General features: G+C 46.0%; 1 protein-coding gene across 2 annotated transcripts in view; it reads left to right on the top strand.

The window, feature by feature from the left end:
* The first annotated feature begins 1827 nt into the window (after window positions 1–1827).
* Window positions 1828–14558, top strand: part of LOC143775774 (arylsulfatase A-like) — a 169355-nt gene continuing 156624 nt past the window's right edge. For both annotated transcript variants that reach the window (XR_013215704.1, XM_077264307.1), the window contains exon 1: window positions 1828–2490. Coding sequence is in view for 1 of the 2 variants with exons in the window: in XM_077264307.1 (XP_077120422.1) it covers window positions 2276–2490 (215 nt within the window). In the remaining variant the exon portion in view is untranslated. The remainder of the gene's footprint in view (window positions 2491–14558) is intronic.

Here is a 14558-nt window from a genome sequence, read left to right on the forward strand (position 1 = left end):
CCCCCACTGCCGCAGGGCCGAGGGGTACCCGGTACCGGGCCTCTGAGTCTCTGCTCTGGGGTTGTCACGGCGGCTAGGCCCCGGTCCGTGACCCTGCCGTGAGGCGCACAGTGAAATAGGTACAACGGATGATGGTGATGAGGCTGTAGTGGTGCAGTGCAGTAAATAACGAGGACACCAGGTTGCAGTCTCTTTAACTCTTTACTGAAGATCTCTGGGTCCTCAGTCCAGAATACGGTTCACCAGGCTGCGCAAGTCCGGCCGGTCCAATGGCACCTCCAGAGTTCTCTTCACAGGTGGAAATCGGTGCCTTCCTTCTAGCGCTATGTGTTGTGGTCCTTCCCTGCTGTGCTTACGGAAAGTCCCCACAACTGTTGTGTCTGTTTCTTAAGTTCCCTCACAACTCGATTAGATGATGTTCTGCTAATCCTCCGTCCCTCCCTGGTGTTCTGGTTGGGACAGCACCCGTTTGACGGGTACGCTCGGAGCTCTTCCGGGACCCTAGAGTCGCCCCTCTCCACAAGTTGCCCCCCAAGACTGCATAGGTGATTTAAGTGAGACAGCCCGCCTTAGAATGACTGTCCTGCCGCTGTTTGAAGTATTGCTTGAAGCTGAATGTTATAATACTCCCTCGGCGTTCCGGCCACCGGTAGTGCGCCTCAGTAGGATGTTGCCTCGGTCTTACAGCACGACCCCTACTGGTATTTCTCCTTTTGCGTGATCTCGTTTCTCACTCAGCACAATCTATCTCGCTTCTAGTCCTTCCTTGGGCACCGCCGCTATGCTGAGCAGGCACGGTCCCGTTACGTTCGTTCAAGTTGCCAAGCCTCTGTCAGGATCCCACCCCTGACAGAGACCCTACTGTATCTTCCCCCACAACACCCTCTGCCACAAGGTGTTGCCTGGTTCCAACCCAGTCAGCTTTCTGATCTAACTTCCTGCCTGACCCCCAGTTTACCCACTATGGTGGGGAGTGGCCTAGTGAATAGAACCCTTAGCTCCCCCCGGAGGCCCGACTGTGAAATGTATTGGTGTCTGTGATACCTGATCAGATGAACTCCTTCAGTGCCATCAGACGCACCATAGCTCCCCTTAGTGGCGGAGCCACAGCACTGCAACGACCAGGACTCTGGGGCGCTGCATAGGCATGTGCCAAATGTCAAGCAATATCTGTCCGAATTTCGCCGTATACCTGTATTTTGTTTTTACCCTTTTCTCAGCTAGCTCTTACTGGAAAATTTACACAGAAAAATGAACGGATTTTATACATAATGAGATGTAGCGCTATATGTTTCAATATTTCTCACTGAGAATAATGGTGTATAATGTAAATATCTTTCACACTTTTTTGGGGACCAAAATACACAACGGCAACCTGATAAACCGGCTTTAAACTATATCTTTTTTTTATAACCACGTCTTCCATGGCTATGCCGCCATGTACATCCGACTACAGCTCTGTCAAGCGTTTATGTGCAGCGGGCGCCCTGTACAAATGTGAACAGAGCCTGAGCTGTGGGGTAGAAGGCCGGAGTGTGCAGACCCTATGCTCTGCTATGGAGCTGTGCTCCGGTGTACAGGGTATGTCTGCCCAGCACAGAGTTGTGCTCGCTGTGCAGTTATGGCCGCTCCTCTCATTGCTCCACATTTTACTGCTGCTCATATAATTGCACACATTGATCGCCTGTGCTCAGCCTTTACTATCTGCTCTCTGAGGGGGAGGGTCACAACTGCAGCGCACACTCCGCTGATGACCGTCCGTGCACTGCTCAGTAGGAGGAAGCCGGCTGCTCACGCCTCACACAGGGACGGAGAACCAAAGACTACAGAAGAATAACGAGGAGACGGCCGGATGAAGAAAGACTACAGTTCCCGGCATGCATGGCTGCTCCCTGGTGAACTTTCACGTGGTGTTGCAGGCTTCTGTATAACCCGCATGTGCTGTTGTAATGCTGCCCCCTACCTGCAGCAGTGTTACCTGTATGTGCTTTTTTGACTTCCTTGTTTCCCTTCCGTCACGTGGCTCTGTAGCGACACACTGCTTCCCCATATACACCCGCCTGTAGCTACAGTTATTGCTCTGGGACAGTTCTTCCTGCTCCCTGCTGGTAATGCATTAGATGTCTGTCCTCCCTCTATAAGGCTGCATTACTGTCACCATTTCCCAAGTGGTCAGGAGATACAAGCCCTGAAGAAAGTGTTATTATCTCCATAATGAACGTTTTATGACAGCAGGTTCTGAGGAAGACGAGGACCCCAAACTGCTTAGTTCACCATGACCCCCTTCATCATCCTCATATGTCTTCTGTGTCATGCTGCCACGTCTGATCCCCCCAATTTCATCCTGATCTTCGCGGATGACCTTGGCTATGGTGACCTGGGGTGTTATGGACACCCTACTTCCCATACTCCTAATCTTGACATTATGGCGGCCAGAGGACTGCGCTTCACAGATTTCTACTCCACTGGTGCTGTGTGCTCACCGTCCAGGTAATATGATGTCCTCCGGAGATGGTGGATGTCACTAGGTCATAGTATGGTGGAATTGCTCTGCAGAGTTGTCCAGGCTTGGGACAAAAGTCTGCAGTCTCTGAATGTGACTGCAGACAGTCTAATTGTACAGTGTGCGCACAGTCAGGATTCCCCGGTGCGAGCGGTGGTGTGATTGTAGAACTTCTCTCAGTTCACGTGTATTGTACTCGGACGAGTCTATACCTGACCCCCAAGTAGTCAGATCACACCGTCACTCACACTGGAAAATGACAATGTGCACACTGTCACGATTCAGCAGTCTACAGTCACCTAGAGTGTCTCCAGAGACTTTGTCCCAGGCTGGACAATCCCTTTAATAGCTGATAATTTTTGATTATCTGATTTTGTGGCCTATGCTTATTTGCATCTATGAGGAGGTGGAATCGAGCCAGTACAAAACGTATGTGACTTACTAAAATGATGCATTATATTTTATTTATTACAATTGTGTCTAGGGAGAAATTACAGAAAGTGTTTTTCATACAGAGAAACCACAGCAGTGTCCTAATTATACTATAGCTGGATAACCCATGCCACAGTTTTATTTGTATCACTGGTGCGCTTTTATTTGTTTCACCTACTGACTTCATGATGTCCACCAATCACTACAAGTACATATAAAGACTGGCAAGGTTACTATTACTAGGTGGCGCACCTGATTCGTGGATCCACTGTGCCCAGAGGCGTAGCTAGGATTTTGGTCAGCAGATGACCGCGCTGTTACTGAAGATAATCTCTATACAAAGACCAACATGGATATTACCGTCATATGGTCAGTGGTAGATACCAGTCCTACAGAACATAGACAGCACAGTTACAGATAATGACTTACCGCTGACGTTCTTTCTGAAGGAATCGTTCATTTTTCCCGTGTTTTCCATCTGGCCCATACCGACATGACCACTTCTTCCAGCGAGAACTCGCCTGCAGAGAATACAACAAAGACACATTTCACTTCTCATATTCAAGCCATCACCATCTATTCCCAATTTTCTCAGACTGCTCATCCTGCTGATACCCCAATACTGAGCCTCTGCTGCCATATGTGTCCCTATTACTGCACCTGATACCCCAATACTGAGCCGCTGCTGCCGTATGTGTCCCTATTACTGCACCTGATACCCCAATACTGAGCCGCTGCTGCCATGTGTCCCTATTACTGCCCGATACCCTAATACTGAGCCGCTGCTGCCATATGTGTCCCTATTACTGCCCCTGATACCCCAATACTGAGCCTCTGCTGCCATATGTGTCCCTATTACTGCACCTGATACCCCAATACTGAGCCGCTGCTGCCGTATGTGTCCCTATTACTGCACCTCATACCCCAATACTGAGCCGCTGCTGCCATGTGTCCCTATTACTGCCCGATACCCTAATACTGAGCCGCTGCTGCCATATGTGTCCCTATTACTGCCCCTGATACCCCAATACTGAGCCTCTGCTGCCGCATGTGACCCTATTACTGCCCCTGATACCCCAATACTGAGCCGCTGTTGCCGTATGTGTCCCTATTACTGCACCTGATACCCCAATACTGAGCCGCTGCTGCCGTATGTGTCCCTATTACTGCACCTGATACCCCAATACTGAGCAGCGGCTGCCATATGTGTCCCTATTACTGCACCTGATACCCCAATACTGAGCCGCTGCTGCCGTACGTGTCCTTATTACTGCACCTGATACCCAATACTGAGCTGCTGCTGCCGTATGTGACCCTATTACTGCACCTGCTGTGTGGTTCTCTGTGCCCTCTAAATTCTAAAGTAACCCTCAATAATATAGTAATGCCAGGTGCAAGTGCCCTAGAAAACAGTGCCCATATTTTGCCCCCTAGAAAGTAATAATGCCCTTTGTGCCCCTTTGATAGTCACAGTAACCTGAGTTCCCCTATAATAATAAGTGCCCACTTTACATTTAATAATGTCCCGAGTCCGTCCCCTGTACCGCTCTCTTATACACAGTATAATGCCCCCCTCACTGTATAGTACCACCCACACAGTATACTGACCCCTTAGTAGCCTCCAAACTGTTTGATGGCTCCAACACTGCATGATGGCCCCTTCACTGTAATCCCCACACTGTCTGATGCCCCCCTAGATAACCTCCATATAGTATAATGCACCAGCTAGTCTTAAATGTAGTATAATGCACTCCCCATAAGCCTCCATATAGTATAATGCACTCCCCATAAGCCTCCATATAGTTTCATGCATTCCCCATAAGCCTCCAAATAATATAATGCACTCCCCATAAGCCTCCATATAGTATAAAGCACTCCCCATAGGCCTACTATATATTGTATAATGCACCCCCCATAGGCAGACTCTATAGCACAAGGCAGCCCCATAGGCAAACTATATTGTATAATGCATCCCCCATAGGCGCAGCACCCCCATAGGCTGACCCTGTAGTATAAGGCAGCCCCCTATAGGCAGACCCTGTATTATAAGGCAGCACCCCACAGGCAGACCCAGTAGTATGACAGCATCCCCATAGGCAGACCCTGTAATATAAGGCAGCACCCCATAGGCAGACCCTGTAGTATAAGGAAGCACCCCTATAGGCAGACCCTGTAGTATGAGGCAGCACCCCACAGGCAGACCCTGTAGTGTAAGGCAGCACCCCACAGGCAGACCCTGTAGTATAAGGCAGCACCCCACAAGCAGACCCTGTAGTATAAGACAGCACCCCCCATATACAGACCATGTAGTGTAAGGCAGCACCCCATAGGCAGACCCTGTAGTATAAGGCAGCACCCCATAGGCAGACCCCGTAGTATAAGGCAGCACCCCATAGGCAGACCCCGTAGTATAAGGCAGCACCCCATAGGCAGACCCCGTAGTATAAGGCAGCACCCCATAGGCAGACCCCGTAGTATAAGGCAGCACCCCATAGGCAGACCCTGTAGTATAAGGCAGCACCCCATAGGCAGACCCTGTAGTATAAGGCAGCACCCCCATAGACAGACCCTGTAGTATAAGACAAAACCCCATAGGCTGACCCTGTAGTATAAGACAGGACACCCCATAGGCAGACCATGTAGTATAAGGCAGCACCCCCACAAGCAGACTCTGTAGTATAAGGCAGCACCCCCATAGGCAGACCCTGTAGTATAAGGCAGCACCCCTAAAGGCAGACCCTGTAGTATAAGGCAGCACACCCCCCCACACAGGCAGACCCTGTAGTGTAAGGCAGCCCCCTATAGGCAGACCCTGTATTATAAGGCAGCACCCCACAGGCAGACCCAGTAGTATGACAGCATCCCCATAGGCAGACCCTGTAATATAAGGCAGCACCCCATAGGCAGACCCTGTAGTATAAGGAAGCACCCCTATAGGCAGACCCTGTAGTATGAGGCAGCACCCCACAGGCAGACCCTGTAGTGTAAGGCAGCACCCCACAGGCAGACCCTGTAGTATAAGGCAGCACCCCATAGGCAGACCCTGTAGTATAAGGCAGCACCCCCATAGGCAGACCCTGTAGTATAAGACAAAACCCCATAGGCTGACCCTGTAGTATAAGACAGGACCCCCCATAGGCAGACCATGTAGTATAAGGCAGCACCCCCACAAGCAGACTCTGTAGTATAAGGCAGCACCCCCATAGGCAGACCCTGTAGTATAAGGCAGCACCCCTAAAGGCAGACCCTGTAGTATAAGGCAGCACACCCCCCCCACACAGGCAGACCCTGTAGTGTAAGGCAGCCCCCATAAAAAATAAATAAATACCTCTCTTCCTCTTGCTTCCTCCACAGCTCTGAGCTCCCGCTCATCTCCTGACAGTGGGCGCCGGTTAGTGACGTAATCGCGCCCCTGTCAGTGTCTGCGTCGGTGACATCAGATGCTGAGAGGGGTATGATGGGAGAAGGAGCACAGCGCTCCTCTCATCAATGCGATCAGCTGTATCAGCTAAATGCCGGTACAGCCAACCTTGCGATGACGGGCGGAGGGCCCACAGCTGGCATCGGGGTCCCCCGCTAGCTCAGGGGCTCCATAGCAGCCAGGCGGCAGAACAGTGAGATCCATTCTCCCTGCTCTGCCGCAGAATGTAACTGTATCGGCGCACTACTGACTGTGCCACAGACCAGACAGACCAGACTTACACTGGAGGGGTGTGACTAAGCAGCTACCTGTTATGACCCCAGTGGACAGGGTCTCAGAGGTACGTGTAAGTCTGCGAGATACAAAAATCCAGCTCATAGGGTAGTGGTAACTGGGTTGACCAAATATCTACTCCTAACGCCAACACTAGAAGTAGCCGGGGATCATGCCTACGGTGATCGCTAGATGACTCGCGCCAGCCGGAGAATCTAACTACCCCTAGGAGAAGAAAACAAAGACCTCTCTTGCCTCCAGAGAAAGGGACCCCAAAGCAAGATACAAGCCCCCCACAAATAATAACGGTGAGGTAAGAGGAAATGACAAACACAGAAATGAACGAGGTTCAGCAAAGAGAGGCCAGCTTACTAATAGCAGAATAAAGCAAGATAACTTATTTGGTCAACAAAAACCCTATAAAAATCCACGCTGGAGATTCAAGAACCCCCGAACCGTCTAACGGTCCGGGGGGAGAACACCAGCCCCCTAGAGCTTCCAGCAAAGGTCAGGATACAGATTAGAACAAGCGGACAAAAATACAAAACAAAAGCAAAAAGCAAGGAAGAGACTTAGCTTTAACAAGCAGGAACCAGGATCAGTACACAAGAGCACAACAGATTAGCTCTGATTTCAACGATGCCAGGCATTGAACTGAAGGTTCAGAGAGCTTATATAGCAACGCCCCTGAACTAATGGCCCAGGTGAGCATATAGGAGAAGACAGAAGCTCCAGAGTAAAATCACTAATGACCACTAGAGGGAGCAAAATGCAAATTCACAACAGCTACCTACCGTAAGTGTTAGCTGGAGCTTCTAGTGGTGAGGACAGACTTTTGCAGCAGGTAGCTGCCAGGTACCACTCCAGGGAGCTGTCCGACATTAGCCGCTGACCCCAAAGGTACAGAGACGTCACTTCAGATAGTCAGACAAAGCAGGACTGCCTCACGGGACAAGTTCACATAGGACGGCCACTGTGACAGGTTCTCCCTGGGCAGACAGGGCAGCCACAGGGATAAGTTCACAATGCTGGCCTGGGTATTAAGCTCCCAGGATGGCAGACAGGTACTGCCAAGCGGTCACAGGAAACAAGGGCTAACTATGGCAGGCTAGCGGGAACATGGGAAACGGGGCACTAACCGACTAGGGAAGGAAGACCTGGCAACATACAGTTACCACCAACCACCTAACAGAACTATAGGGGTTGCTCAGGCACCTGCCAGTAGTGGAGGATGCCTTATATACAAGATGTCTCCCTGCTGGGAGCATTTACCATGTGCCGCACTACACCTTTAAGAACAGGGGAGTGTGCATGCTGCCGTGGCACAGTGCTGCGTGCACAGAGGAGGAAGGAGGCAGGAAAAGGAGCATGCTGGGGATAGTGCCAAGGGCCGGGGCAGTGAGTAAGCCGGTGTCTCCGTATGGTGGCAGAATGGGACATCATGCAGGGGCACCGGGCATAATGCTACACAAGGATTATTATATTAATATAAGAGTGCTGAAAAAGTGCAAGAAATGTTGATTGGTCAATTGATGTTTAGTAGACTCCAACCAATGGAATAGATAAATACCTAACGTTTCGGCCGGACTGGCCTTCATCAAAGTTTATCTGTGAAATAGTGCACATATGAACATACTAGATGGTTGCCCGATTCTAACGCATCGGGTATTCTAGAATAGGCATGTCCACGTAGTATATTGCCCAGCCACGTAGTATATTGCCCAGCCACGTAGTATATTGCCCAGCCACGTAGTATATTGCCCAGCCACGTAGTATATTGCCCAGTTACATTGTATATTGCCCAGTGACGTAGCATACAGCAGAGCCATATATGTTATGATCCGGTGGTAGGATCACAAAACTGACCTGACATATTAACCAGAGTATAAGGACAAGTTCTGGGGATGTGGAAGCTATACTGACCGCAATCCTGATCCTATCCACACACACTAAAGGCAGCCGTGGAGCGTTACCTAAAAACCTAGACGCCTCATCACAGCCTGAGAAACTGGCTACCCCTAGAGAGAAAGCAAAGACCTCACTTGCCTCAGAGAAATAACCCCAAAGTTTTAGACAGCCCCCCACAAATAATAACGGTGAATTAAGGGGAAAATACAAATGTAGAAATGAAACAGGTTTAGCAAATGAGGCCCGCTTACACTAGATAAACAGAAGATAGCTAGGAATCTATGCGGTCAGTACAAAAACTATCAAAAACTAACCACGCAGAGAATACAAGAACCCCCACACCGACTCACGATGTAAGGGGCCCACTCTGCACCCCAGAACTAACCAGCAAGCGAAAAATCACATTAAAGCAAGCTGGACTGAACTCATCATATACTGAGAAACGTTTTCAAGGAAATAATGAGCAAAATGAACAAGCAAGACTTAGCTTCTCCAGCAGGAGGCAGGTCACAAGGGAGGTCCAGGAGAGATCAAAATCTGGACTGAGTACAACGACAGCAGGCAACAAGTGAAGGTCGAGGTGAGTTAAATAGGAACAGCATAGCAGGAAATGAAGCAGCTGAGCCCAGCCACAGACCAGCCATATCGCTAAAGGCCACCAGAGGGAGCCCAAGAACAAACTCACACACTGCCACTCATGACCACAGGAGGGAGCCCAAGAACGGAATTCACAACAGTACCCCCCCCCTTGAGGAGGGGTCACCGAACCCTCACCAGAGCTCCCAGGCCAATCAGGACAAGCCGAATGAAAGGCACGAACCAAATCGGCCGCATGGACATCAGAGGCGACAACCCAAGAATTATCCTCCTGACCATAGCCCTTCCATTTAACTAAGTACTGAAGCTTCCGTCTCGAAATACGAGAATCCAAGATCTTCTCCACCACATACTCCAACTCCCCCTCAACCAAGACCGGAGCAGGAGGATCAACAGAAGGGACCACAGGCACCACATATCTCCGCAACAATGACCTATGGAACACATTATGAATGGCAAACAATTTTGGGAGGTCCAAACGAAATGACACAGGGTTGAGGATTTCCAAAATCTTATAAGGACCGATGAAACGAGGCTTGAACTTAGGAGAGGAAACCTTCATCAGGACATAACGAGAAGACAACCATACCAAATCCCCCCACACAAAGTCGGGGACCCACATAGCGACGGTGGTTAGCAAAGCGCTGAGCCTTCTCTTGTGACAACGTCAAATTGTCCACCACGTGGTTCCAAATCTGCTGCAACCTATCCACCACAGAATCCACCCCAGGACAGTCAGAGGGCTCAACCTGACCCGAGGAAAAACGAGGATGAAAACCAGAATTGCAAAAGAAAGGTGAAACCAAAGTAGCAGAACTAGCCCGATTATTGAGGGCGAACTCAGCCAGTGGCCAAAAGGTCACCCAATCATCCTGATCAGCAGAAATAAAACATCTCAAATAAGTTTCTAAGGTCTGATTAGTTCGTTCGGTTTTGCCATTCGTCTGAGGATGGAAGGCCGACGAAAAAGACAATTCAATGCCCATCTTAGCACAAAAGGACCGCCAAAATCTGGACACAAACTGGGATCCTCTGTCAGACACAATGTTCTCCGGAATACCATGCAAACGAGCCACATTCTGAAAAAACAGTGGCACCAAATCGGAGGAGGAAGGCAGCTTAGGCAAGGGCACCAAATGGACCATTTTAGAAAAACGATCACAAACCACCCAGATGACAGACATCCTCTGAGAGACAGGAAGATCCGAAATAAAATCCATGGAAATATGCGTCCAAAACCAAACCAAAACACAAGGATTCCTAAAATATAACTTTTAATACATAAAGTTAAAATTCACAAAGTTCTAAAAATGGAGGACAACACAATGAAAATATGAAGATATATAGGGGAACTAACTACCCCTATCAAATGCCCTATTCCTGTCCACTACCTATTTGCGGAGGTAGACGCCCTAAGTTTCTGCGGTTGGCGCCCCCGCTCCACGACGACTGGCCCTATTGGCCCTACAAATACCCTATGGTTCCTACACAGTAGTGTCACAAATACAGAGAGACCCAAAACCAAAAGTATTATAAAAAATTAGCAAATATAGTTTGTATAAATAATGAGAAAAAAATTAGAAAAAACAAACCAAGCAAAAAAAAACAAAAATAGTTTTATAGCCTACAGGCTGGAGACCCTCAATAGGGTGTTCATATACAGTATATTAATTTATGGGGTATAAAAAAGGGAAAGTATCATTATCCCCTTTAAACAAGGCAGCTAAATTAGGAAGAGCCACTCAAGTCAGTCTGATACTATAACACAGGTCAACAAAAAAATTTTTTTTTTCTGGTGTCCAAAATATTTTAATGAATTTGGGGTATTTTTGGGGTGCTGATTCTGAATATGCTATTAGTTTTGCCAGATTGGCTCAAGTTTTTGAGATTTTTGGTATCTTATTTATAGCACTTGTTGGTAAATGCGACGCATCATCTCATTAATTTCTTTGGATTAGTACTTGAACTGAGCAGTTCTCAATATAGTTTTGTGTTAATTAGTGTTCTAAAAGTTTGTTCATAGCTTGATTTTTGCACTAACTTTATGTTGTTGTCTGTTTTCCAGTGAAAAGCATGAACTCATCAAGAAGAAGTTGTCTTAACGATCCAGACTCATTCTGTTACATTTGTGGTGAATACACACTGCCAAAACATAGAAGAAACATAACAGACTTCGTAAAAAAAGTGTATTTTGCCTATTTTGGGGTTATGCTTGGGGACCAAGACAAGTTTTGGGCACCACACATAGTGTGCAAAGCATGTATCGAATTATTACGAAAATGGAGCAAAGGACAAAGAAAAAGCTTCAAATTTGGTGTTCCAATGGTGTGGAGAGAGCCAAAAAATCCTCATGATGACTGTTATTTCTGTGCAGTGCAAGTGCAAGGATTCAATAAGCATAAGAAACGAAAATGGGAGTAACATGGAATCTGCAAGAAGGCCTGTCCCTCATTGTGAAGATGTGCCTGTACCTGTGTTTACCATAAATAACGGTCATCATGATGATTTTTTGGCTCTCTCCACACCATTGGAACACCAAATTTGAAGCTTTTTCTTTGTCCTTTGCTCCATTTTCGTAATAATTCGATACATGCTTTGCACACTATGTGTGGTGCCCAAAACTTGTCTTGGTCCCCAAGCATAACCCCAAAATAGGCAAAATACACTTTTTTTACGAAGTCTGTTATGTTTCTTCTATGTTTTGGCAGTGTGTATTCACCACAAATGTAACAGAATGAGTCTGGATCGTTAAGACAACTTCTTCTTGATGAGTTCATGCTTTTCACTGGAAAACAGACAACAACATAAAGTTAGTGCAAAAATCAAGCTATGAACAAACTTTTAGAACACTAATTAACACAAAACTATATTGAGAACTGCTCAGTTCAAGTACTAATCCAAAGAAATTAATGAGATGATGCGTCGCATTTACCAACAAGTGCTATAAATAAGATACCAAAAATCTCAAAAACTTGAGCCAATCTGGCAAAACTGATGACATATTCAGAATCAGCACCCCAAAAATACCCTAAATTCGATGAAATATCTTTGGCACCAAAAATGCTGTTGACCAGTGTAATAGACTTATCCCACTAAATTCATAAAGTGGAAACCCCAAATGTCACATACCCAGTTACAATGGCCTATTGATTTATCCAAAAAGAAAAATATTATAAAAAATTAGCAAAAAACTGTATGAAAAAACACAATAGAAAAAAATAAAATAAATAAAAATAATAAAAAACAAATTCAACAAAAAAACTAAGAAATAGTTTAGTAACCAACAGCCTGGATGCCCTTGATAGGGTACTAAGACAGAATATACCTTTTGTTTGGGTGGCAGACAGAAAGGGAAAATCCTAATGTCCCATTTATGCCCAAATCTCAGTTATGGGGGACCACTCAAATAACAGTAATGTCAATATATACTTCTCACACAGTGGTGAAATCAGCAAAAACTAGATGAAAAAGAAGCCCACCATAATACACTGGCTCATTACTATTTAAAATAGAATCATTACAAAGAGTTTAAAACCCCAGAGTATAATGAAAAAATCTTGTCCCAAGGAGATGTATAAAGTGCAACATATAGTCATTTAGATTGCCATATCATATGCAGTTCAAGCCGTTCATCACGCCACATGAAGCGCCTTCACACACAGAAAAGAAATGAGGATGTGGCCCATCTGATTCATCGACGTCCTTCAATAATGCTGTAGGTATGAGTTCAACAGTCATTCAGATAGCCATGTCATATGCAGCTCAAATAGTCATACAAGCGCTGTGGATACCGATCAAAAAAGTCATTTAGATATCCATATCCTGTGCAGCTAAAGTAGTCATTTAAGCCATGTCAGGCGCTTTACTCATCTGATTCGTCGGAGTCCTTCACCATCTATGCATCGTTTGGACGGTCATTACCCCCTGATGAACCTCCGGTTTTCCCACGGGGGGGGGAACGCGTTGGGTATTGTAAGGGATGTTATCCCGTATGGAGATGTTTCGTTGGTGGCTGGACTGATATCTGCAGTGCTGCTGAAGGACTCTTATGATTCAGATGAGTAAAAGCGCTTGATATGGCCTAATGACTACTTTATGGAGATGTCTGTCGGTGGTCGGTGGCTGGACTGATATCCGCAGTGTTGTTGAAGGACTCCGACGAATCAGATGAGTAAAGCGCCTGATATGGCTTAAATGACTACTTTAGCTGCACAGGATATGGATATCTAAATGACTTTTTTGATCGGTATCCACAGCGCTTGTATGACTATTTGAGCTGCATATGACATGGCTATCTGAATGACTGTTGAACTCATACCTACAGCATTATTGAAGGACGTCGATGAATCAGATGGGCCACATCCTCATTTCTTTTCTGTGTGTGAAGGCGCTTCATGTGGCGTGATGAACGGCTTGAACTGCATATGATATGGCCATCTAAATGACTATATGTTGCACTTTATACATCTCCTTGGGACAAGATTTTTTCATTATACTCTGGGGTTTTCTACTCTTTGTAATGATTCTATTTTAAATAGTAATGAGCCAGTGTATTATGGTGGGCTTCTTTTTCATCTAGTTTTTGCTGATTTCACCACTGTGTGAGAAGTATATATTGACATTACTGTTATTTGAGTGGTCCCCCATAACTGAGATTTGGGCATAAATGGGACATTAGGATTTTCCCTTTCTGTCTGCCACCCAAACAAAAGGTATATTCTGTCTTAGTACCCTATCAAGGGCATCCAGGCTGTTGGTTACTAAACTATTTCTTAGTTTTTTTGTTGAATTTGATTTTTATTATTTTTTTATTTATTTTTTTTCTATTGTGTTTTTTCATACAGTTTTTTGCTAATTTTTTATAATATTTTTCTTTTTGGATAAATCAATAGGCCATTGTAACTGGGTATGTGACATTTGGGGTTTCCACTTTATGAATTTAGTGGGATAAGTCTATTATAGTATCAGACTGACTTGAGTGGCTCTTCCTAATTTAGCTGCCTTGTTTAAAGGGGATAATGATACTTTCCCTTTTTTATACCCCATAAATTAATATACTGTATATGAACACCCTATTGAGGGTCTCCAGCCTGTAGGCTATAAAACTATTTTTGTTTTTTTTTTGCTTGGTTTGTTTTTTTTCTAATTTTTTTCTCATTATTTATGCAAACTATTTTTGCTAATTTTTTATAATACTTTTGGTTTTGGGTCTCTCTGTATTTGTGACACTACTGTGTAGGAACCATAGGGTATTTGTAGGGCCAATAGGGCCAGTCGTCGTGGAGCGGAGGCGCCAACCGCAGAAACTTAGGGCGTCTACCTCCGCAAATAGGTAGTGGACAGGAATAGGGCATTTGATAGGGGTAGTTAGTTCCCCTATATATCTTCATATTTTCATTGTGTTGTCCTCCATTTTTAGAACTT

The sequence above is a fragment of the Ranitomeya variabilis genome, chromosome 5 (genome assembly GCF_051348905.1).
Source record: "Ranitomeya variabilis isolate aRanVar5 chromosome 5, aRanVar5.hap1, whole genome shotgun sequence".
Classification (NCBI taxonomy): Eukaryota; Metazoa; Chordata; class Amphibia; order Anura; family Dendrobatidae; genus Ranitomeya; species Ranitomeya variabilis.